Genomic DNA, 25,519 nt, shown 5'->3' with positions numbered 1-25,519 from the left:
ATTCATTATTTTATAGCTCAAAGACATTAAATGCTGGTTTTGGTTGGGTTTACCTACCTCCATCAAAACAAAACAAAAAGGTCTTCTGTCATTTTAGCCATTATGAGTTTTTTGTGGATAGTGAATTTATGTTTGGCTTTTTAACGTTTGTCTATGATTTTGTATGCTATTTTTTGATAGGTTCTGAAGAATATTGTTATTGACTTTTTTGTCTGTTTTCAAAAAAAGTCGTCCATCTGATTTGATGCTCACTTATAACGTTTTGGCTCTTTATTGGCTTTGTCATAAAAAACTCATAATCAGCTAAACATGAAAAATATTCGTTCAATTTTTTTTGTGGTGAGTTTTACATATTTTCATAAGGATGTTATTTAGGCAGCCAAAAATTAATTCATATTTTATATCTTCAAAAATAGAATGTTTACAGGTTTCCTAAGGGGATTCTGTATGGATGTATGACATCCCAAAGGCGCTTCCGTAGAGTTTTTCTTTTAATAGAAGACTTTCTATAGAAGACTTAGACTTAACAGAAGATATCGCAAATGGTTAATCTGTATATAGAAACCTCCTAAAGAGTTTCTTAGATAGATAACAGTTTTTTTAAAGGGATCTTCCATAGAAAGGGGACCTCCTAAAGGAGTATTCAAATGTTAGAAGACCTCCTATACCCAAAAGACTTCCTAAATACATCATCTGCCCAAAAGGGCCTTCTATAGATAGGGATTCTTCCTTAAATAGAACACCTTCTAAGGTGGTCTTCTTTAGATAAAAGAATTTCATAGGAGGTCTTCTTAAGATAGAAGATGTTCTTGGGATGTCTTCTTTAGATAGAGAATCTTCTTAAGAGGTCTTCTTCAGATAGAAGACTTTCTAAGAAGATATTTTTATATAGAAGACCTTCTTAGGTGGTCTTCTTACAATAGAAGACCTTCCCAGGATGTGTTCTTAAGATAGAAGACCTTCTAAGGTGGCCTTCTTAAGATAGAAGACCTTCTATGGGGGTCTTATTTAGATAGAAGACCTTCCAAAGATAAGATAGAAGACTTTCTAAAGAGGACGTATTTAGATAAAAGACCTTCTAAGAAGGTCTTCTTTAGATAGAAGGAGGTCTTCTTAAGGTGGAAGACCTACTGCGGAGAATATAGATACTCTCTAAAGATGACTTCTTTAGACAGAAGACCATCTGAGGAGGTTTTCTGTAGATTGAAGAGCTTCTTTAGAATTCTTTCATATATAGAAGGTAACTTCTGTATATAGAAGACCTTATAAAGAGGTCTTATAGAGATAGAAAATTTGCTAATTGAGTTTACAAAGTAATTTTCTATAGATAGAGGACCTCCTAACAGGATCTTCAATAGATAGAGTGACATTCTAAAGAACACCTAAAGTCAGATATAACTAGATATAACTAGAAGTTCTCCAAAATAGATCTTTCTGTAGAAGATGTTGATCTTCTAAGGTTGCTTTCTATGGTTTATTTGAGATTGTTTACTCCCAGGCAAGCATACCGGTATCGGCACCATATTTTCAGTTACATATTTTAGCATACTTTCATTGCAGCTATGTTCGTCTATATACGTTAACGGATGTACAACAACAACACACACTCTCTTCATTCTCCTGCCGTTGTTTAGCAAAGGCAAGACACTCTCAGAGTGGCTAATGCCTAAAATACCTGAGCATCACTGTTACATTGTGTGATTGCTTGATTTTTCAATTAGATGAATTGAGTCTGTGGAGAGAGAAACTCTTCTTTACTCGTGCACCATTTTGCCGATATGTGGTTTATAGACTACTTTTTTGCAATTTAGCCTCTCTGAGATAGACTTTATAAAATAATAATAACCTCAAGTACAACTTTTCTGATTTGAAGTCTTTTAGACAAAATGAGATATTGCCGATGGAGAATTGAGAACTATCAAATGCCCACTGACAATTTGACAGAATGGTTATTATTTTGATAAGTCCTAACTGAATAATTAAACATCTAAGTTTTCGAAGTATATTCCTTGACAGATATAACCCCTTGGCTCTCTTGGAAGTGGAAAATATTTTTTAGAGTTCTTATAGCAAAAAAAATATGTATTTTTACAAAAAGTTCCAAATTTTTCACTTAAGTGGGAGAAGTGTTCCTAGTAAATCGTCATGGTTCGCAATGGGAACATATGGGAACCAGGGTAACAGGTTCTTAACCTATTATGATTGCAATAAATTGTTAATATTTTACACCAACTTGTTGCCACACAAGTATTTGTTTTTTTTTTACTGGAAACTCTTCAAGACTGGTTTTTCGTTTCAAAGATAATTTATAATTTTTCTTACACTTTGACTGACTACCGGCCGGACGTTATAGGTGGTGGAAACCAAAGGAAAAACTCATAAAAATTATGACATCTATTACAATGATAAATAATGGTGGTGGTAGTGTGTCGCCAAAGCCCTCATAAAGCCATCGCCACAGTTGTGTTTTTATTAGCTTTACTGTTGCATTAAACCGTTAATATTTCACAAGAATAACATTTTGAAAAATGTTTTACAACAATGACTGTGATTAGAATAACTTCCGTTTTGAAGGGTGACTTCTTTGGGTTCTTCTTGTGGTAAGCACAACAGCGGAACTTAAGAATTATAATAAGCTATGGAAGGAAGTCCAGTTAAAGAATATAAAAAAATATTAATATTAAGCTAAAGTACAAGTTCTTAGGAGGCTTTATAATAATTGGAAAAGAAATGTTCTAATGTTAGAAAAAGAGGAAATATGGCGTCAAAGAAAAAATATAAAATTATGGAAATTTTAATAATTAAGAAAGAAGATAATAAAATTGAGGAAAATGTTTATTAGCCAAATGAAAATTAAAGGAAAGGGAAGAGGAAAAAGTGTGATATGATACGCCAACGTACCAGAAGTATGGTGTTGCTTACTGCAGGAAAACTGAAGTAGTCAAGGTGGAGTAAATACAAAAAAAAGTAAACTGCAAATGCTAACAATGCTTAACAGCCTACCTGAGGCTCAATTCTGTTTCTATGAAAATGTGAAATAAAAAAATTATAAAGGAAGTAAACGTCAAATGAAAAATATTATATTAAGAATATTAAGAAATTTGCTCTGTTCCAGAACCTGCAAGAAGCTACTCTTTTTTACTACGATAACATTTTTTCCTTTATGTTATCGGAAAAAATAGTAAAAATTAGTAGATTCTTGCAGTTCTGGAACAGACCAATAATTTTTCATTTTAAATTTTCAGAAAACGTGAATCCAGCTCCTGGTATATTTACTTTTCATTGTTATATGAAAGTATGTCGAATGATGGCCACGAACGGAAATAGTTCAATAATAGAAAGAAATCAAGAAACCTAGCAATAATTCAGATATGGATACTTTCTTAGCTAGAATATTTCGTTCAAAATTCTGAGATCATAATTTTCTTACAGGTGGACAACTAAAATAAAAAATAAAATAAGTAATAAGAATTGACAATTCGTTCAAGCCAATTTTTTTAATACTAGGTAATTGATTTGTTTTTCCAAATAAATTGTTTTCCAAATGCTTTGTGTGAGTATATTATACCAACTGTTGCTTTATTGATTTTGTATATATTTTTAATTATTTTAGTTCACTGTCCCTTTTAGTTCTTAATAGCTGTGTGAACATTTATTTATTTTTCCCCTCTATTTCGTTGTCATTCAAAATCAATTTTTTATGTCATATCATTTTTTTTTTGTCTTGTGATAAAATTTTAGTTCACAAACCCCAGTCAGCAAGCAATACAAATAAATTAATGAATTAAAAAAACAAAAGTGGTAAACCTTGGAATGGAATATTTGAAATTGAAATTTTTTTCATATGAGATTTTAACGTATTTCTTAATAGCCGGCCAAGCAAGCAATCACCTTTTGTCTCAACACTTTAGCTTTGAGACACAGCATCACCAATGGACGGTTTGTGACCGGCTCAGACTAGTAGTGGTCATTTTTTCATTGAATTTATTTAATAATTCATTTATAGTTTTTTTCTATACATGTGTGCAATACATATTCTTAGTATTTTATTACGTTATTGCGGGGGTTGTGGGATAGGGGGGTTTAGTTTCTCTCAATTCTTGGTATTTATGATGGGGGTTTATAATAAATAATTAATTTACTGGAATTAGTTGTCTTTAATTTTTTCTTTGAATTTTTATTCTTTTAGCATCAAAGCTTTAATTGAGAATTTATGATTTTTTTGAACAAATAAACTTTGATATCAGCCGCGTAAGAAATAAAAGAAAAAATCAAGTGCTCAATTAAAAATCGTAATTATTTTTTTTCTCGTACCAAATGTCCGAACCATGTATTTGGCAAATTGCAGATTTTTAGAATGCAACAAAAGTTTTAAAACTATTGAGTTTAATGATAAACAGAAATATAAATTTTTATTTTATACATTTTTATTCAATGTCTGCGGTATAGAATACCATTGTCATTCTATTTTGTTCTATTTAGTTCGTAGAATTTAGGAATATAGTTTCGAAGGAAAGATTCGAGCAGTTTGATGTTAAGATGTATCGTACAAGTTATATTTTTGCCAGCATTAACTCCCATGAAAATGGGTTTTCGCCATTAAATTGTTTGTATCTTAAATCTTTTGTTCATTATTATCATTGCAAAAGTACGGTAACACAATCATTATTAGCAACTTATGTTTATGACGCTACTGACACATGATTTCATATGTTGATAATGTATTCAAAATCCGTTTAAAGTTTTTTTGCCAATCATAATTTCAAATCAAAACAATTTTTTCGCCATTAAAAAGTTTGTGTCTTAAGTCTTTTGTTTCACACCACAAATTCTATTTATTACTATTCTTTTCTTAAAAGACTTGAAATTAAAACGAAATTAAACAATGATAATGTTTTTTCCGAACTATTGTGTGGTTGTTGCTAATTGAAGTGACCTAAAAAACGTAGCGAAAATAATTATAACAAAAAGTTCTGACTTGTTGAAAGATTCAGTTGTGGTTGAACTGAGTAATAAGACTTTTTGATTGTGTTTTTGCCTCTAAAACATAAGGTTTGTAAGAGTGTTTCATAAGAGATTTCAGTTCAATGTTTTAAAAGATGTCTCACTTGATTTTTGTAAAATTTTGGATTCACTGTTAGAACAAACCATGAAATGATTTATTTTATATAAAAATATTTATTATAATTATGAATTATAATAAAGAAAAATTATAAAAGCACTAGCAATAAAAGCTATTGTCTTGAAATGATTTTTTTTGATGATTTTTTTTTTTAAACTGGTGCCTATATCGGTTCTCGGCAGAAAGAGAGAGAAAATATGAGAAAACATATCAGGTTGGCTCTAGATTACTGAAGACTAGCCTATGTTGACAAAAATGTTTGGGCCAAGAACTTTTCAAAATATGCCCATGTTTTCGCAATGGTTGATCTTTGTTGGATATATCTTCGACGAAGACAGACAAAGAAAGAGAGACAGAGAAACGCAAATAATTTTCATTGAAATTGTAAATTATCAGGATTGTCTATTTTGCCGAGGTATAGCCTATGTTGACAATTTGTTTGGCGAAAGAATTTCTCAATATCGACCTATGTTTTCGTAATGGTTAAATTTTATTGGGCATTAGAGTTTTGACTTTTTAACCTTTTGAACTTTTTTCCCAAAATTGATATCATTCTGCGAGAATAAATGAACTTTAGCCCATTAATAACTAGAGTAACGTTTATACCATTAAAGTATTAAAAATTTTGAAATTATTTTTGTGAAAAAAAACTATGAAATGAAAAACAAAATTTTCTCCAAAAAATATTTTCTGCTACACGAATGAATGAACTTTCGCTTATTACTGACTAAAATATCTTTTATTCCAATTAAATATTGGAAAAGGTCACGCACACAAACTACTTTTTATTGATATGATATATGAACTGAAGCTATATATGATATAAATGCAATGATATGATAATATTTGGTTATGTCATGTGATTCCAAAGCCTATTTTCACTTATATATTTGCTTATAGTGACTTCAAAATTAGGTATTTTCATCAAATCACTTTATAAATAACATTTGATTTAATCTTAGGCAAAAAGTCATCAAAATGTGAAACAGGGACACGAAGTTTTAAAAAATCTATAAAAATAAAGTGAAAATAATGGAGGTTATCATTAACGGCAATTCCCCGTGATTTTTTCCACTTTCTCCCTTAAGTTGCAACGGCGGAAAGACGAAACTCATGGGGAAATTTCATTCATTTTAAATTTTTTTTTAATTTTTTTATAGTAGAGGATATGAATAATTGCTCTTTTAAAGTTTCAATTTTCCTTATGTGTGTGGGTATATTTACAAAACAAAGAAGAAATTTGAGTTTTTAAAACTCATTTGACTTAATTTAACCTTATTCCACAAAACACAAAAACCTACCTCTAAAATAAAACACAAACAATAAGAAAATAAATATTGAAATTTAAAACAGTAGGTTACACACAAGTGACACATAAAGTAAACTGAGACAAAAAAATACAATTTATTGCAAGCTAAAGGCATGACTAAACTCCAAACATCCAGCAGAAGAAGAAGAAACAAAGAAAGTATAAAAGTGAGTCACACATTTCAGTGAAAGAGACACTACATACAGAGAAGAGAAAAAAACGGAAGTTCAAAGCACCTAGACTCTTAAGGAAGTTTAACAAAAAACTCCTGTAAGATGAAACTTTTTTAGTTAAATATCAATGTCAAAAGGTGATGCTTAAAAAGGAACTAAAAACCATATTCTCTATATGGGGGACAAGATGTTGCAAAAAATGTAAGACAAAAAAATAACATAAATTGTTTTAAATTACCCAACAACAGTTGGGGGATAAACAATTTAGGCTCAATGGTAAATTGTATGCCAAAAAATAAGGGTTTTGATGATGCATGCAAGGCACAACCAAAAAAGTATAATTTAAAGCACGTGTCTGAGGGTAGTGGCTCTTAAAGTCTTAAAAAACAACAAAAAATTGATAACTAAACAGCAATGTAATGACACGAAACTTAAAATAACAGAAGACAGTAATTCATATTGCAGATGTTGTGCCCGAAAAAATTCATTACTTTTAAAGACTTACAAATGCAACATGTGTTATTTATTGAAAATTGCCACATCTTTTATTGTCACAAAAAAAAATAATACCACCTTTGGGTTAATGCCACCTTGTTTCCTTTTTTTTTTTTTGTTAAAAACAATTAGTATTTTCAAAATTTATTGCTTGCTGGCTGTTAATTTAATGAGAGACTGGTTTGTATTTTGCTTTTCCTTCCAGGAACAAACAGCGCAACAATGTTATAACGTCACGAAGCAAGCGTTATTCTTAGAACCCTCATTGATTATTTAAACAGCTTTCAAATGCAATCCGCTTAACACTTTTCTTAATAATTTGTGAAGAGAACTTTTTATGCAAATGTTTCGGTTTTGTTTTAATGATTCTTTTTAAATGCCTTAGGTCTTTGAAGAGGAAAGCAAACAAGAAAAAAAACTTTTAAATGTTAGATAATATTAATTATGTTCCTGTTTACTCAGAGACAAGAGTGTGTGAGATGTTCTCTGTGAAGATGTTCATTAATAAAATTATTAAACTCATAACTAAGAGAACAGAAGGCGGTAGATAAGGGGACGAAATTAACATTTTTCAAATATTTGTTTGGTACATTTTGCTCCTCGTGTCCTCTCCTATCATAAGAATTGATACCTTCACTAAAAAATTCTGAAAAAAATAATTATTATTGAAATCTATCAAACAGCGATTAGCATTTCTTCTCAACCCCTTTGCTTGAAATCTCACTTTAATATTTGAATTCCATCAAATTGTTATTAGTATTTTTCCCTCTTCCTTTGTTAATTGGACATCACTAGTGAATTAGTAAAGTAATTTAACAACAAAACTAATTGTAAGTGTTCTCCAACTATTCGCATTAGTATTTTTAGAGTCATATCCGCATTATCGTTTTATTTTTCCCTCCTCCTCCTCTAGCTGCTCATCTCTGTTAATGCCAATGGTTTTAAACAAAAGACTTAAGACCAAAGCGTTGCAAATAAAGTTGCAAACTTTATAGCATCCCACACAATGATATTGCACACATTTATGGTTTAATAAGTTTTATTTATCTATCATCTCGCTGTTCAAGTGTCATATTCTTATATGTTAATTGAATATTAATTGCTAAAGTGTCTGGGCGTTTTTTTACTTTGTTTTATTGTGCATTTAATGGTTAGTATGGGAGTTTTGCAAGACCTTGAAAATAATACAATCGTGGATAACAAATGCATGTCGTTGTAAATACATATTATTTTATGCAGATAAAATAGGAAGTTATGTTGTGAAGGTTCGAAATTTTTGGGAAATTTTCAAAGAATTGGGATAATGATTGATTTTTAAATCAAAGTTTGGTCAGAAGTCTTATAATCGGCACATATAAACATGGGTATTATTTGTTGGGTGGATTTTTTGACATCAATTTCTTCAAACCGTCCCTCCAGTAAATTGAACATATTTGTTTTTAGTCCACCTTTAAAATTTTTACATGGGAAAAAACATCTCAAAAAATTCCATAATTTACAAAACTTCCATAAAAATAATTTCCATAAACAATTCCCACACAAATTTCCAAGCCCTTGAAAATAATAAAATTGTGGACAAAAATGCATGTCATTCTAAAAAGATACTATTTTATGGAGAGCAAAAGGAAGTAACGTTATGAGGAGTGCAACATTTGGGAAGTTTCAAAGGACAGGGATAAATTATACTTCTTAAAATCAATCTTAATAAGTTAAATATTATAAATTTTGTGATATGTTAAAATTGTTATTACGTAATGGATGACATTTCTGGCATCAATTTATAAAAAACAACAAAAAGTATTTTCAAGCCCTCCCTCCAGTAATTTGAACATACATATTTGTTTTTGTCCACCTTTTAGACTTTTCCATGATTAATGGTAGAGGGTTTGGAAAAAAACATCTCAAAACATTTCCATAAAAAGTTTTTTTTATAATTAATCGACTATAAAATGCCCTGCAACAAAATTTAATCATTTGAAAAATTATACCCCACCACATAAGCTTCTAAAAAACTCATTTAACGCATTCCACATAATATTATGTTTTTATGCGCCTTGTATTTTATGAGCATGCATCAGAGTTTTATATCGGTTTTCTTGCCAATAATATGTTAGATTTCTATATAAACCGTTCACATGGCATTTACTATTTAGTGTTTGTTTAGATTTCCTCAGAAGCGACAAATAATGACAACATATGGGTATAGTCTCTTAAAACGTTAACTTTAAATATAAATTTTTTTATTTATTTATGGCGACATTTAAAGAGAGGGGGGGGGGGATATTGGACAGTAGCCATCAAATTATAGATGGTTGTTTCTTTTTTATGTTACACCGTTGTTTTAATATGTTAGCCGTTTTCTTCTGAGAAGAGATAGAGATTATAGGAGGGGAAATAAAATTAGTTTAATTGCTAAATAACTATAATCCACATAGTTCGACCACCTTTTAAGAGTTGACTAAAGTCCGACACAGCATGAAAAAAGTTTTTCAATATTTCCAAATATACAAATAATATTTTAATATTTTTGAAGATACAGGCATAGAAGGGACCCAACTGTAGGTAACAAAGATGTTTATTCGTTTTTTTATATATATGTATATGCTTTTTTCTTCGATATTCTAATAAAATATTTTTTCTTATGTGTTTGAGTGATAAATTATTGAAGGTTCGTTTGTCAATAATTTATGGTCGGGCCACCGGTCAAAAAAAATCCTATGGTGGCCTTCTATTCTATAAAAGGGGGAACCGTTGGTATTTTATTTTATAAATGTCTACTACGGTGACCTTTTGTTCTATATAGAACCACTCCTGGGTCATCATACTGCATCAACTTTAGATTTGTCACTATGCATTTTCTCAAGTACCTACGGAAAATCGTCAAAATCAGGCATACCTAAGTTATTCATGAAAATTTTAAATATTCTGAAAATATACGCATTTGCACTGGGTCTTCATGCTGCATCTATTTGATATTTAGAGAAAACCTCTTAAAGTTTTCCATAGACACGAAGTCTTCTATAAACAAAAGAAGACATCTTGAGGTCTTGTTGAAGTTTTTACAGACAAGGGAAGACATCTTGAGATCGTCTATAGACAAGAAAATACTTAGTCATGTCTTCAAAAGACAAAGAAATACCTTTTTTTGGTCTGTTTCTCTTAGACGATTCGAATTCAAATTAGGTTGACTCTCTATCAACAGAAAATTCCTATGGTGGCCTGCTATTCTACAGAATTCCTTTCCGGTGGCCTTCTATTTTATAGAAGAGTTATCCGTTGGCATTCTCTTTTATAAATTTCTGCTACGGTGACCTTCTGTTCTATAGAGGACCACTAACTGAGAATTTTTCGCAATATGGCATTTTCTCAACGATCTATGAGAAATCTTCAAAATCAGGCATACCTAATTTTTTTATAAAATTGTTTAAATATATTGAAAGTAGACGCATTTGCACTGGGTCTTCATGCTGCATCCATTTTACAGACAAGGGAAGACCTCTTGAGGTCTTCTATAGACCAGAATATACTTTCGCATGTCTTCAATAGACAAAGAAAGGCGTTTTGAAGTCATATACAGACAAGGAAAAACCTCTTTTAAAGAAAAGAGAAGACCTACTGAAGTCTTTCATAGACAAAAAAATACCTTCTTTGGTATGGCCTGTTTCTCTAAGACGATTCGAATTCAAATTAGTTTGATCGGTGACCCTCTATCAAGAGAAAATTCCTTTGGTTGCCTGCTATTCTACAGAATCCGGCGGCCTTCTGTTCTATAGAAGAGGCAACTGTTGGCTTTATATTTGAAAAATGTCGCTACGGTGACCTTTTGTCCTATAGAGGAGAAATCCTGGGTCTCCATACTGCATCAATTTTAGATTTTTCGCAATGTGGCATTTTCTCAAGTGCCTATGGAAAATCGTCAATATAAGGCATACCGAAATTTTAAATAGTCTGAAAATAGAAGCATTTGCATTGGGTCTCCATGATGCATCCATTTTGTAATTAGAGAAAACCTCTTGAGGTTCCATAGACACGAGGTTTTCTATAGACAATAGAAGAGTTCTTATGGTCTTGTTGAAGTCCATATACAGACAAGGTCTTCTAAAGACAAGAGAAGCCCTCCTGAGGTCTTTCATAGAAAAAAAAAAAATACATTCTTTGGTCTTCTATAGATAAGGGAAAGATCCTCAGGTCTTCCGTAGACAAAAAAATACCTTCCATGGTCTTCTATAGACAAGAAAACACATCCTGAGGTCGTCTACAAACAAGGAAAAACCTCTTGAGTTATTCTACAGACAAGGGAAGACTTTTTGTGGTATTCTGTAGACAAGAGAAAACCTGTTGAAGCCTTCTATAGACAAGAGAAAACCTCTTGAGGTCATTGAAACTCATCTTTATACATCCCAAAGACAGGACCGAGCCATCGCTGCACTGTAGCTCGACACAATTTACTACAGCAATATATAAATGATATATTGTTTGGTTCAACTAAGACGGTATTCACCATCAACGCGTATTTGTCCATAAATCTTTCGAATAACTTTTTTCTCAAACACAACAAGAGGTAATTTTCTATTTTAACTACTGATCTTGTGTCAGTTAATGTTATCCAGCAGGTATGCCATTCTCAGATATGACTTTGACGCTTTTGTTGACGAACAGGTGGTAAATTCGATCTATTTTTCCATGGGTCTTCTCTAGAATTCGGTTGCAGTGCGAAGATTTTGGCTACAGTAGATTTACCGGGTCTAAACCTACATTGGTTTGACTTAATTTTTGCATTGACCACAGGTTTCAGCTTTTCACACAATAAACTCGACAGCATTTTATATGCCATATGTAGTAGACGTATGTCTATGTAGTTGGTATAAGCCGTCCGGTTTCCTTTCGTGACTACGGAATATAGCAGACTGAGCCACAGTCACTGAGGATTCAAATTTTGCTACTCAACTGATTCATAGTTCTTATCAGCATAGCTCCGCCGATCTGTAACAGTTCGGCAGGCAGCCTATCAGCTCCTTTTGTCTTACTATTCTTCAGCCGGTTAATTGCTGTCATGACCTCACTTTGGCTAGTGACTTTGACTACGGATTTATCTTCATCGACGCTCATGTTTGATACCACAAACTTGATAAAATGTTTTTTCCCGATAATCATCTGTATCAACCCCTACGCTATCTGTATTAGTTACCAGCTTTCCTTTAACATCTTTGCTTTGTTTTATATTGTTCTAATATTTTCGGACTTTATTCTTCTGAACATACACTTCTTCTCTTCTTTCAATATCTCTGAAATGAAAAAAATAAATCTTATAAATCTCCAAATTTCCTCACAAAGTGTTTCGAGTTGTTAAAAGTTCCGACATCATGTTACTCAACTTTGTATACAAAATTTTGACTTTTATGTTAACTACCCATCAAAAATAAATTACTGTACCTGCATACAACTGGCTGTCTGGCTATCTAAGTGTCATTTTATGTTGTTTTTGTTTATCTAAGCAATTTACAAAAAACGCTATTTTCAAAACAAAATTTTCATAAAAAGAAGAAACGTCAGTTGTAGTTATATGGTAGGGGGTTTTGTTTTTTTGAAAGGTAATTCCATTGTGGAGAACTTGTCTACAATGACAGATATCTTCCTCACATACGGGGGATAGTTGTGCATAGAAACATTGATGTTGTTTTGTTATGTGTGAAGGGGGATTATTTACAAGTTTATAGATTTCTGTATTTATGTATGTGTGTGCGTTAGTAAAGAAGTTATAATACTCATTATTCTTCTCCAATGAAATTGTCCGCTTTTTAGTGCAAAATAAGTGATAAATTTTAATCGAAAATTGTAATTTTCGAAATTTTTTAATTATTTATTTTAACATCTGCAAGGTATATTAATTTAAGATTACAAAAGTCTTGTATTTAATACTTAACAACCCTTAAACACTAAACCTGTTGCTCTGTGATGTGTTATTTTCCTTTTCTCATTTTTTGTAAGCAAAATTTCACTTTTCATTTTGTTTTTATTTAAACTTGTTCCACATAAGCAATGTATGTTAATATCATTGCGCAAAAACAAAATTCTTGCAAGTTTTTTTTTCTGCTAACACATCAATTTTTTTAAGTTCCAAGAAGCACCTGTATATTACAGTATTTTTTTTCTGACCATAGCATAATTGTCGGTAATTTCTATGGTGCTTTGAAAGGTTTGCTGAAAAGTATTGAGGTTCTCGTGTTTTTTGTAACATTTAATGAGCAAAGTTTTTTTTTGTTGCCATGGCTGGCTACTTTTTATGCATTTCAAACTAAGAAAAAACAACTGACTGCTAATATTGACGTTTCATCTTCTTATCCATCCATACCGTGTGGTCGTTTTAGTGTCTTAAAAGGTTTTGCTGTTGTTGTTTCATCTTCACACAAGTGGGTGATATTTGCCATCTTCAACGTTTATCTTTGGCACTCTGTGGCCTTTTAATGGTCATAAGCATGTACTGTAGTTGTTGTTTGCTGCTTCTTCTTCTTTTTCGATTTGGTTTTGTTTTATCTTGGATGAATGGCCGGTTTACTGCTTGAATGTGTTTGCTTTTGTGTGTCATGTGCTACTTTTGAAAGTTGTTATTTGTTTTTTTTTGTGATGAGGCTGTATTCTTTATAGCCAGCCTTCTTCTGCCTTTGGTGAGATGAACTGAAATATGAAAAAAAGGAAAATTATTTATTACCAAAGATGTAATATCATTTTGTGTTTAAGAAAAACGAAAGTTTTGCTTTTTTGAAAACAACAACATTTAAAAGCTCCTTGTATGGGGAAATTCCAAATAAAAATATGTGTTATTGACAGCAAAACATATGTAAATAGGTATGTTTCGGAAAATTTCCATAAAGGGACAGATGAAATAAATGATGCATCAATAGGGCTAATTTTGTTTATATGTATTTTGATAATTTATAATAAACAGGCCAACATTTTTTAACTCTGAGATTTTTTCATAAAATATAAGTCTTTCGTTTGGTATAACATTTTTTGCCTTTATTTTGAGATCGAGAGAAAATTTACTGATTTTTATATGAATTCTATTGCTCTGAGATATTTTTTATTACCAGGCAGGGTTTGTTGCTTAAGTCTTTTTTTGATGTGCCATTATTTGGTTTTATTTAATGTGAGAGAGATGTAAACTATTCCCTGAGAATACTCACCCTAATAAGCTTTTTGTCTTGAGTCTTTCGTGTTGCATACCAGTATTTTAATTCGTTTTATGAGAGAATTTTGTGAGACTCAGAGAAATTAGAAATTGTTTGCATAATTAATAAGAATATTATTTAAATTTTATGAGATAGAGAGACAAGATGGTGGCATGTATCACATGGATAAGGTTTCTCGTCTTTTCATTTAGAAGATATTTTTCATTGCCTCTTGGAGAAAAAGCAATACGGCATAAATCAGACAATGAAAAATAGCAAAAGGTTAACTGAGAAAAAATCGGTAGGTATCAACCGAGAACGAATTTTTGTAAGATTTTGGTTTATGACAGATTCTGGCAGAGATAATTTTACAAAAGTCTTATAACATTTAAAAAACATTAAAAGCATAAGTTCCCGAGGGCTAACTAAAGGAAATTGAATTGCTATGTTGAACAAGATTGCCGTGGGTATGCAATGAAATTTCAAGTTTAGAGAAAAATCGTGTGATTTGCGTTGAGAGAGCAGACGTGACAGAGCATCACCCATTATCATTGGCAGAGAAGTTTTACTGCAAAATCCTCTTTTGCTTTTTTTCTACTTCACTTTTCAACAACAACAAAATCAATATTTTTGGAATATTCCATTAAAGGAAATAATTCCAAAAAATTTACTAACTTTCTTCAAAATTCTTTTACAGCAATTTCTAAACTAAAATTACACAAAAATGGTGTAGAACCAAGGAAAGCGAAAGCAAATCTTAGCAACTAAAACCTTGCAGAGGTTTTTTTATTTACCATTTTAAATATCCGTTACAAACCTGTCTATAGAAATATTAAACAAAATGATTAAATTTCGTTATAAACGTAAGGAGCCAACAAATATTGTTGGTTCGAGTAGCGATAAAAGCAATGCTACATCAAAATCGTCATCCACAAACAACAATGGTAACAATAATGGCAACAACTCGGCTATCTCAACCATCTCCAAACCTGATGATAGTAAAGAAAACTGCAAACCCATATCCATAATCCCACTACAAAAAAGTAGCAGTTGCAGCAATACAAATGGCCTTAAATCACCAATGTCTTCACAATTGGTGACAAGTGCACCCATTAGTATTGTTAACTCAACATCGCAAATGTTACAATATCCCCAGCACTGTCAAATGGTATTAACGGCGGGAGGCGGCGGTGGTGGTACTTTGCCTAGAAGTACACCCAAAAAAGCAATTATGGATCCTAGAGATGGCCATAAATCGGCCACCTTAACACGGCAATCAAATACCCTACAAAATAATCGCAAACTGTTACCCTCATTGGCCAAGGTGGCTTCAACAGCGGAATTGGCTGGTATGGGTTATGGGAATCAGCAAAAAACAAACCATATGAATAACACGAACAACAACAACAACAACGGCGGTAGCAGCAGTTTAAGTAGTGGCATTATTTTAAGTCCCGAAAATATAGCGGAAAGGGATCGTTGTATAAATGCCGTAATTGTGAGTAGAAAAATAAAATGAAACAAAAAAATAATAATATATTTAATAATTTAAAAATAATAATTTATTTAAAAACCAAGCCCATACATATACAGAAAGACAATGCATTCTTTATAGTAAAAAAATATTTAATATATATTTTAAAAAATTATAAAAATTTAATTTAATTTTTATTTTTCCCTTAGGAATTATTCCAACAATTACAAACAAGCTCCGAACCGGCCTTATGCCCTGAACCTCTACGCCGTGCCTTGGCCAGTGGACCCTTGGCTGGTCGCCGTTTTCCCTTGGGTTGTTTGGGAGATGCTGCCGAATGCTTTGAGCTGCTGTTGCATCGTGTCCACTCCCACATCTCTTCGGATGACAGTGATTCATGTGAATCCCAGGCATGCATAGCCCATAGACGTTTTGCTATGCGTGTCATTGAACAAAGTGTTTGCAAATGTGGTGCCAATTCGGAACAGTTGCCATTTACTCAGGTAAGTTCAGCAAACTTTTATGGAATAACAAAAATTAAAAAAAAAACAATATTTTTTAAAATAGGAAAATATTAAAAAACAAACATTTTTAAAGATTTTTTGAGGGACCATTAGGCCACGAAACGGGGACTTTTTTTAAAGAATATTTATTAAAGGAGCATCAGGTCATGAAGCATGGATTTTTTAAATATTTGTTGAGGGACCATCAAGCAAAGAAGAAGCATCAGACTAAGAAACGTGGACTTTTAAAGAATATTTTTTGAGGGGCCATCAGGCCAAGAAATGTCGATTTTTAAAGAATATTTGGAGGGTCCTTCAGGCCATGAAATGTGGATTTTTTAAAGAATATTTTTTTAAAGGACCTTTTGGCAAAGAAATGTTGATTTTTAAAGAATATTTTGGTAGGTATTTATTAAACTAGGTATTTGTTAAACTATTTTTTGAGGAACCATCAGACCAAGAAACGTGGATTTTTTAAAAAATATTTTTGAGGCGACATCAGGACCAGAAATGTGGATTTTTAAGAGTATTTTTTGAGTGACTTTAAAGCCAAGAAACGTGAATTTTTTAAAGAATATTTTGGTGGGACCTTCATTCCAAGAAAATTAGATTTTTTAATAAATATTTTTTTGGGCCATAAGCCCAAGGAGCACTATTTTATTAATAAAAATTTTTGAGGAGCAATCAGGCCAAAAAAACGTTAATTTTTTAAAGAATATTTCTTGGCCAAGAAACGTTAATTTTTATAATATTTTTTGAGGGCCCATCATACCAAGAAACGTTAATTTTTTAAAGAATAGTTTTGAGGGAATTTAAGGCAAGAAAGGTGGATTTTTATAATATTTTTTGAGTTACCATCATACCAAGAAATGTTAATTTTTGAAAGAATGGTTTTTGTGGGAATGGTTTTTTTAAAGAATATTTTTTGAGGGACCACCAGACCAATAAACTAGGATTTTTAAAGAATATTTTTGTGGATCCATCTGGTCAAGAAAATTAGTTTTTAGAAAAAATGTTTGAGGCATCATCTGGCCACGAAACGTAGACTTTTTAAAATGCTTTTTGAGGGATATGGGCCAAGAAACGGGTTGTTTTAAGAATATTTTTGAGGGAACATCGGGCCACGAGACGTGGATTTCTTAAGAATATTTTCGGGAAAACATTGGGCCAAGAAGCGAGGATTTGTTAAAAAATTATTTTTGAGGGACCATCAGGCCAAGAAATCTCGATTTTTTTTTTAAATATTTTTTGAGGTGCCATCAGGTCAAGAAACGTGGGTTAAAATATTTGTTTTGAGGGACCATGAGGCCACTAATCGTGGTATTTTTTTTAATATTTATTGTATGACCACCAGGCAAAGAAATTTGGATTATATAAGAATAATTTTTGAGGGGCCATCAGACCAAGAAACGTGGATTTTTTTAATCTTTTTAAAGAACCATCTGGCCAAGTGGTGCATTTTTTTAATATTTTTTGGGAGACCATGAAACGTAGATTTTTAAAGAAAATTTTTAGTTACTGCTATTAAAAAAATAGTTGTGGTCATAGCGAATCTTATGGTAGAACGTATTTAGTCTCGAAAAATTGTATCTCCATTTTAACCAGTGGAGAAAAACTCTGTCAAAACTCTGTCTGCCTGTCAAAAAATTTATTCCTTCTCAAAATTAAGGAAATATTTGTTATTTTTCAAAAAGCCCGCATTTATTTCAAATGCCAATGTTTGTGTCTGAAGTCTTTTGTTTACTTTGCTCTTAACAACTGTTGGCTTTAAATTTTTATTTTTTCTTATTAAAAAAAATCCCAAAATAAACATCTCAAGATTAGCAAAAATATCTGCAAATATTGGTAAAAATAAAGGTAAATTGATTGTCACCCACGCGATTGTGTATATAACCGAAAAAATACGCAGCAAATATTAAAAAAATAAACAACAACTTGTGTTGATAACAATCAACTAAGATTGTTTGCTAAAACAATTTAAGATCTTATAGAATTGGTTACGAAGTGGTGTTGACATTAAAATTTAATTTTGTTTGAGTTAAAGAATTTGTTAGATTGTACAGTCCAGTGCAAACTATTTTCAAGTGCTTAAATAGAATTTTTATGAGTGTCTTAAATAAGGTTAAAATTTATTTAACCATCTATGATTGTAATTTCCGAAAAATATCAAATTCGTCCAATCGAAATGTAGCTTAAAACTTCAAAATGCCAATACATCCTATTCTGAATCCTAAGTTCGGTTATATTAAGAGAAAAAAAGTCACGTTTTTATATAGCACCAATATAACGGCTCCGGTACCTTCGATTTGCAGCATTTTATAGCTTTTGACGTCTCTATCCAATCGAAATGGCTTAAATTTGGTCTTTGCGAGTACATAAGTACATTCCTTGGTCTCATATAATGCCTGTATATTCCAGGACATAACTCCTAAGTAAATGTAAACAAAGGACTTAAGAAACAAACTTGTCCAACACATCCATTAAATGCGGGTGCATAATCGATTGAAGATACATTTTCATTAAATTTATCAAGAGAATATTGAAAGGGAAAAAGAAAACTGAAATCATTCAAAACAATCTAACGTCACTTCTTCATAATTATAACACAATTTAAGGGCATATTTAATTTGTCATTCCGTTTCGTATACCTCGAAATATACCCCTGACGACGTTTAATTATTACTTAATTATTTTTATTTTTTATATATTTTAAATATTTTTTGATATATATTTTTTTAACATTTTTAATAATTGTTTAATCATTTCTTTTGTGACTCACGCTTTCAGACGAGGTAAATATTTAAATATTTCATTAATTGATAAATTCCCTGAAACCATGTAATATGTCACGAATGATGTTATGTAGACACTCCCGCAATTCAAACCCCCTTCCAGGGAAAAATTAATTATTTTTAAGTTTTTTTTTTAATTTGACAAATTCCTATGACTTAATGCTGATGATCTTCAAACCATCAGCTTGAGCTATTAAAACCAAAAACGACAACATAATCATAATTACAGTTTGTTAACTGTAACATATGTTGTTTTAAAATACACAATCTCACACACAAAAAATGTAAGATATGTAAGCTTTCATTAGCTTTCCATCAATTTATCGTTATGCCATTAATCTTTGAAATTAGCTAGCCACACAATGAGCGAGCGAGTGTGTGGAAGAATGTCCACAAGTTTGGCATTAATGGGCTTTGTGTCTTAAGTCTTTTGTTAAGTTGTTTTGAATATCTAATCGAATGACCCAACAAAATACGGACAAGTGAAAGTATCAACACACACAGATACAAATATACATAAATATATATGCAAACTACAATTTCTTTGAATAGAAAAAAGTAAAACAAAATATTCAAAATTGAAATAAAGACTTATTAGGGGATTTTGTTTAAAGAAAGTTATTTTTAAAATTAAAATATTTTAATTATTGGCAAAAAATGCAATAAATCAGAAATGATTAACTAGCTTGTTAATTTAATTACAACCCCAAAGTTATGTAGTATTAATTACTTTTAACACAATTTGCCTATGTGAGGAGTGAGAAGCGGAAAACACGCAAATCAAGTCAAAGGCCAAATTGTCCATTTAAAAAGTCATAAATCACTCCTACTACTCAAAAAAATAAAACAACAACAAATATAATGCATAAACTTGCTTGTAGCGTTAGCCCACAACCATGATGACAGGTTGAACTGACCATGTTTAACACCTTCAATGCAAATGTTAGACAAGAAAATAAGAAAAAAAACAAAACAAACTATGGTTCATGGCTTTGATTTAACAAACAACCATACCACCAACTATTCAAAATATTTCAGATTATAATAAATTTTCTTATTTAATAGTTTTGCAGTTAGTTAAATTAATTGACAAACTTGTTGTTATTCTTTCAAATGTTGTTTTCCCTCCCTTTGTTCTTTGGTTTTGTTCTCTTCTGTCGATGCTGTGTATTATGACCAAGAAACACATGTTTTTAATTTCTGTTGTTGCCTAAGGCATTACTGCTGTTTTTCATCTTGTTCTTTTCTTACTTGGCAATTATGTATGTAGAATGGCTGCAGTGAAACTCAGTAACACATGCTGTGAGAAAAACAACAAAACAGCAACTGGTTGTTATTGCAAATGTCGCCGTGCGAACTACTAATGGCGTTTGACATTATATTTTAATGCAAATTTTGGATTAAGTTTGGTTTTTAATAACCTACATCGATAAAAGTTTATTATGACACATATTGCCTAAGAGCGAACAAAAAATTTCTTTCTGTATGGGACCAAATGTTTGGTTCCATTTCATTATTACCGACTGTAGCATTTATTTATTGGACCGAATAAAATGTTCGTTACCTACGACTGCCATGGACATGTTATTAAAACACTTGAAACAAGTTTTTGGTTACAAAAAACTGCCACAACTTAATTCTGAAACCTAACCATGAAATTTGCGAATTTGTAATGTCAAGAACACATGGCGATTGTAAAATTATTTGCAAAAAGAACCAAAAATAATGTAGATTTTTATCAAAATATGTTGTTGTTGCTTAATTTTGGAATTTACCATGTATTCTATTAGTTTATGTCCGACACAAGTGGGTGGCATATTCATTAAGAAACCAACATGACTCTTGGACATTTCTGAGTTTTCAAGTATTTGCAGATTTTTTTGCTTTTTGGCATGTTTTAATTGAAACAAACAAAAAATTGCTAATTTTTCAAGTAAAAATAAACAAAAGACTTAAGACACAAAATTGTTTAAATCCAATAAATGCGTTTGATCGATTGAAGATAAATTATCAGTAAATTTATCAAAGAGAGTATTGAAAGGGGAAAATAAATTTGAAATTAAAATAAAATTCAAAATTTGTCCAGAAAAAATTAACAAACATATTTTTAAGGTCGATTTCAGTGCGGAAAAAATTTCCACGAATTGACCAATGAAACAGGTTTTTATTGTAAGGACACATGGAGATATTGTAAGTTATCCATTAAGAGGTTGTTTTCACTATCTATGAAATGTTCCATCGTTATACAGTCGCTAAAGTGTGCAATATTGGTGATTTTCCTTACGCCAGTTACCTTTTGCTTCCACACCTGCAAAAATGCAGTGAAATTACGTATCCACATTGCCTGCGTGAGTAGATATGGAATGTTTTTATTTCGGGTCCTATGTACGCTAGCTCTAAGGAGGCTAAAATTGGGCACTCGGTCTTGCCTAGGAGCGAAAATTCTTCTTGTAAAAAATATCGATGTAGGCCCACGTATTTTTATAAAAATCATAGAAGATTTTAGCCATCATATTCACTGAAAGTGGTTGACATTTTATATTTGGTCTTTCCTATGAGTAAAAATTCACCTTGCAGAAAGACATATATGCCCAAGTCTTGATATAATCCCCTTCGAAAGATACCGCCGAATTTTTGTTATTTTGAAAAACAAACATTTATTTTGTTTTATATTTGTATTTGTTTCCGATATTTCGATTGCCTTCGACGATCATCATCATCATGATTAAGATATAGATCAGGCTCGAATATTGTCCACTCTAAGATTAAGTTAAAAAATTGTCCCTTCTTCGGGTAACACTCCCTCAAAACTTCAGAATTTTTTTTTTTATTTTTTTTTTTTTAATTGTTGTCTTATTAGGACGGACCTCATTTATTTGTGAGAGTTTTATTTAATTGAGCTATCATGACCTAAGGAGTTTGTATTGAAAAAGTGATATCTAGTGGAGTTCACACACATTCAACCAATATGCTAAGATCGATTTTTTTGTCAAAATTGTGCTCACCATAACTCTTGTATGGTTTAACTATTTGGTCCAAACTTTGCTCCTCGTAATAATTTTTCCATATAGATCAGGTTCAAATATTGTCCAAACTCATAATAAGTTCGTAGATGAGCCTTTCTACAGGTATCTCCCCCACAAAACTTTAAAATTTGTTTCTCAAATGGTGCGCAAGATAGCTCTCGAAGGGAATAGCTGATTTGGTCCGAACTTTGTTCCTCGTAATAATTCTTTCAGATATAGATCAGATTTGAAAATACACTATAACAGTCTACACCTTCGGATAGCTCTCACATAAAATTTTCCAAAAATTTTCGCACGGTCTAGGGACTTGTCGTGGATAATTTTGGTTTTTTTTCAGTGGGAAGTCCCTACATCCGAAGATAATTTCACAAGGGTTCTAACAAGCCCTGCCCTGCACCAACCAAAAATGACTGATGAGCACGATAAACTACAATTTGAGAAGCCGATTTAGCCGAAGCTTTGCACATCATGAAATTTCTTCCAAACTGACATCAAGTACAATGAGTTCTTTATCTGACAACACCTTGTCATCAAAGTCCATGTTTCTTTGCATAATGGCCCAAACGTTTTTAGAAATCCTACGGTGAACAACATTGATCCAACCTCTGTACGACGTAATATTTCTCTCATGGCTTAATAAAGATCGAAAACGGACTCCTTCCTACCTTCCTCACAAAATTCAATATTTTTGTTTAAGTGCAGTTTAAAGGGTGTTCATGGAATGTAGTTCCTGTGATTGTGGCAATAAAAATTTTTTTTTTTTGTGGGAAGTTCATGCTTTTGGCCAAGGGCTCCAAAATCCTACTAAGCTGGCTGGTTGGCACGATAAGTATGGACTATGTCGGTCTATTCCTTCAGGCTAAGATAAATACCCCCGAAGATTGTCTATGTGTTCGCCGGCTAGTCAATACATTCGAAAAAGGCCACAAAACTCCGAAATCCTCCAAAATAGTTTTGGGGGAATATGATCCCGATTGTGTAGCTGGTATGCAATCTGTCCATTGGTGAAAGTCTCAATTCTCACAGACTGATGGTATATTTTTTATTTGAAAAAAAAGGTATTCTTCTTTCCGCATGTTTCAACTTTTACGGTAATTTCATTGACAATAGCTGCATATTCGCACCTGAAGAGTAACTCATCGATGAGTATCTTCTCCTCCTTCTATCTTCACCTCTTCTATTTCACTTCTTTCTCTAAATTTGACCTAATTCTAAATTCGTGCATTTCAAATTTAATTTAACTAATTCGGGGTCAGTATTTTCCAATTCTAAAATTAATGGTCTCAAAATGCAGCTGCAAGTAGTAAATAGGTTGATTGGAACCGTAGTGCAGTCTAAGTTTTTTTTCTAATTGTATCCAACGTTTCTGGTACTCAGTTGGAGTGGAGGAGGTAGATGATAACACTATGGGTTGCTTCGACTCAACCTCGAACAGGACAAAACTCAATGTGTGATGGATTTTTTGTTAGCTAAACTGTCCTGCACATTCATACTATTTTATTACAACAAAACAGATCAGCTAGCGATAAATCTATCAACACATTCATCCTTGTCCTATTTTTTTAATTTCCAAATAGTATTTTTAAACTTATTTCAAAACACTCACCATTCACAAAACAAAAAAAAAAAATAAAAAACGTAAAAATTGCTACATGGGCTACAAAAATAAACAAAACCTCTCCCCTGTTCACATTTTATCATTGAAAACAATAACCAAATTTGGGACTGTTAATCTATTTTTAATAAGAAATTTTGGGAATACAAAATTTGCAAATAACAAATGCTACCTCTTTATTGACCAAATAAAGGTTTAATTTTGGTTAGAGAAAGAGAGGCACAACAATAAAAAGGCTTACTATCAAACCATAATTGTCACATGTATAATGAAATAAAACAAAAATATAATAAAGCCATAATGTGTGCGAGTGTGTGTATGTTTGGCTAATCAAACATTGCCTAAATAAGGCAAATAAAGAACAAAAGACTTAAGAAACAAACGTGATTTATAACAAACACAAAAAGGGTGGTGGTAGTATGGTGATCAATGAAAGGTGGAGTCTTTGTTTCTTTGCAGATTTAGTTCAATTTTTGAACAGAAAAAAGTCATTTTAATATACCTACATATTATTTGTCTGATAGCTCCGGTTGTGTGTGGAATATCGATTGAAAGTAAATTGTATTGAAGCCATCGAGTCATTGGTCATAGAGGGTGAGGCAATTACTACAACTACCCATTCATAAAGTGGTTTTAAATTACGTCATTTAATTGGCTTAACAACCAAATTGGGTAATGCATGTAGAAATTTACATAAACGGGGCATTATAGAGTGAATAATAAGTCATAATTAATAGTTTTACTATAAAAGAAACAGAAAACCAGTCTTGTTTTAATTAATTTAGGCTTCTCTTTTTTCTTCTGCACACATCATAAACAATACAACCCACTACTGTTTTCTAAACAGTAGTTTATTGATTTGTATTTTAATCATATTCTAATACAACACGTGCTTTTCCCAAATGCTTATCAAATACAAATCAAGCTCTGTGTGTGGCAAGCAAGTGTCGCGCGAGTGGGTGTCTTGGATTTCCGGCGTTTAAATCACAATTTTTGTGAGTGTAGACAATTTATTTTGTGCTCTGATTTAATTGCCTTTAAAAAAATAAGCTTTTGGCCAAAAATGGTTTCCATCAACACTCTATGAAACTGCTGATATCAATGGCCGTCAATGAACCAACCTTCGCTTTTGTGTATTCCATTCATTAAGTGGTTACTAATTGCCTCTTCTCTCTCTTTTTCATTTTTTAGATGGTCCACTATGTTTCTGCCTCAGCATTGACGTCTCAAAATTCTTTGGCTTTGCAAAATCATCAACAGCTTACTTTTGGCCAATTGTTAAGGGCTGCAGGAAATATGGGTGATATTCGTGATTGTCCGGTAAGTAGAAAAATGGTATTTTCTCTTTGTTAAATATTTGTTCTAATTTTTGTTATTTCTTTACAGAGTTCCTGTGGTGCCAAAATTGGCATTTGCCGCGCTTTGTTAAATCGTCCCGATGTTGTGTCAATTGGCATTGTTTGGGATTCTGAAAGACCAGCTGCTGACCAGGTTCATTCGGTGCTGAAAGCTGTTGGTACCAGCCTTCGTTTGTCAGATGTTTTCCATCAAGTTACCGAACAAAGATGGGCTCAAAGTGTCCAACATGAACTGGTTGGCATTGTATCGTATTATGGCAAACATTATACCACATTCTTCTTCCATACCAAACTTAAAGTTTGGGTGTACTTCGATGATGCCAATGTAAAAGAGGTAAGGACAATAAGAAAACTTTCTCGCATGGGAAATGTGTGGTATAACAATTCCCCGCATTGTAACTATGTTGTATAATACTACTCTGCAAAGAAAATATGTTGTATATTTTTAAGTGTTTTCCCTTACTAAAACCCATTTCCCTCCCT

The 25,519-nt window shown here is 31.9% G+C and overlaps 1 protein-coding gene and 1 long non-coding RNA gene across 6 annotated transcripts in view; one reads left to right on the top strand and one right to left on the bottom strand.

Moving 5' to 3' along the window:
• ec (ubiquitin specific peptidase echinus) overlaps nucleotides 1-25,519 on the top strand; it is a 270,447-nt gene that overhangs the window by 239,377 nt on the left and 5,551 nt on the right. For 4 of the 5 annotated variants that reach the window (XM_073973377.1, XM_073973379.1, XM_073973378.1 and 1 more), the window contains 3 exons: nucleotides 15,952-16,245; nucleotides 24,870-24,998; nucleotides 25,065-25,370. In XM_073973377.1, the coding sequence (XP_073829478.1) occupies nucleotides 15,952-16,245; nucleotides 24,870-24,998; nucleotides 25,065-25,370 (729 nt within the window). Of the gene's footprint in view, nucleotides 1-14,965; nucleotides 15,767-15,951; nucleotides 16,246-24,869; nucleotides 24,999-25,064; nucleotides 25,371-25,519 lie in introns of all 5 variants that reach the window. The other variant, XM_073973376.1, reaches the window with a different exon arrangement.
• LOC141397275 (uncharacterized) overlaps nucleotides 12,917-25,519 on the bottom strand; it is a 48,643-nt gene continuing 36,040 nt past the window's right edge. Inside the window, exon 3 of the long non-coding RNA XR_012411348.1 lies at nucleotides 12,917-13,774. This is a non-coding gene — a long non-coding RNA (uncharacterized lncRNA). The remainder of the gene's footprint in view (nucleotides 13,775-25,519) is intronic.

The sequence above is a fragment of the Musca autumnalis genome, unplaced genomic scaffold (genome assembly GCF_047663935.1).
Source record: "Musca autumnalis isolate F117 unplaced genomic scaffold, ASM4766393v1 scaffold_3, whole genome shotgun sequence".
In the NCBI taxonomy this organism is placed as follows: Eukaryota; Metazoa; Arthropoda; class Insecta; order Diptera; family Muscidae; genus Musca; species Musca autumnalis.
Note: the sequence above shows the minus strand (reverse complement) of the source record. Positions and strands in the feature narration are given on the sequence as shown.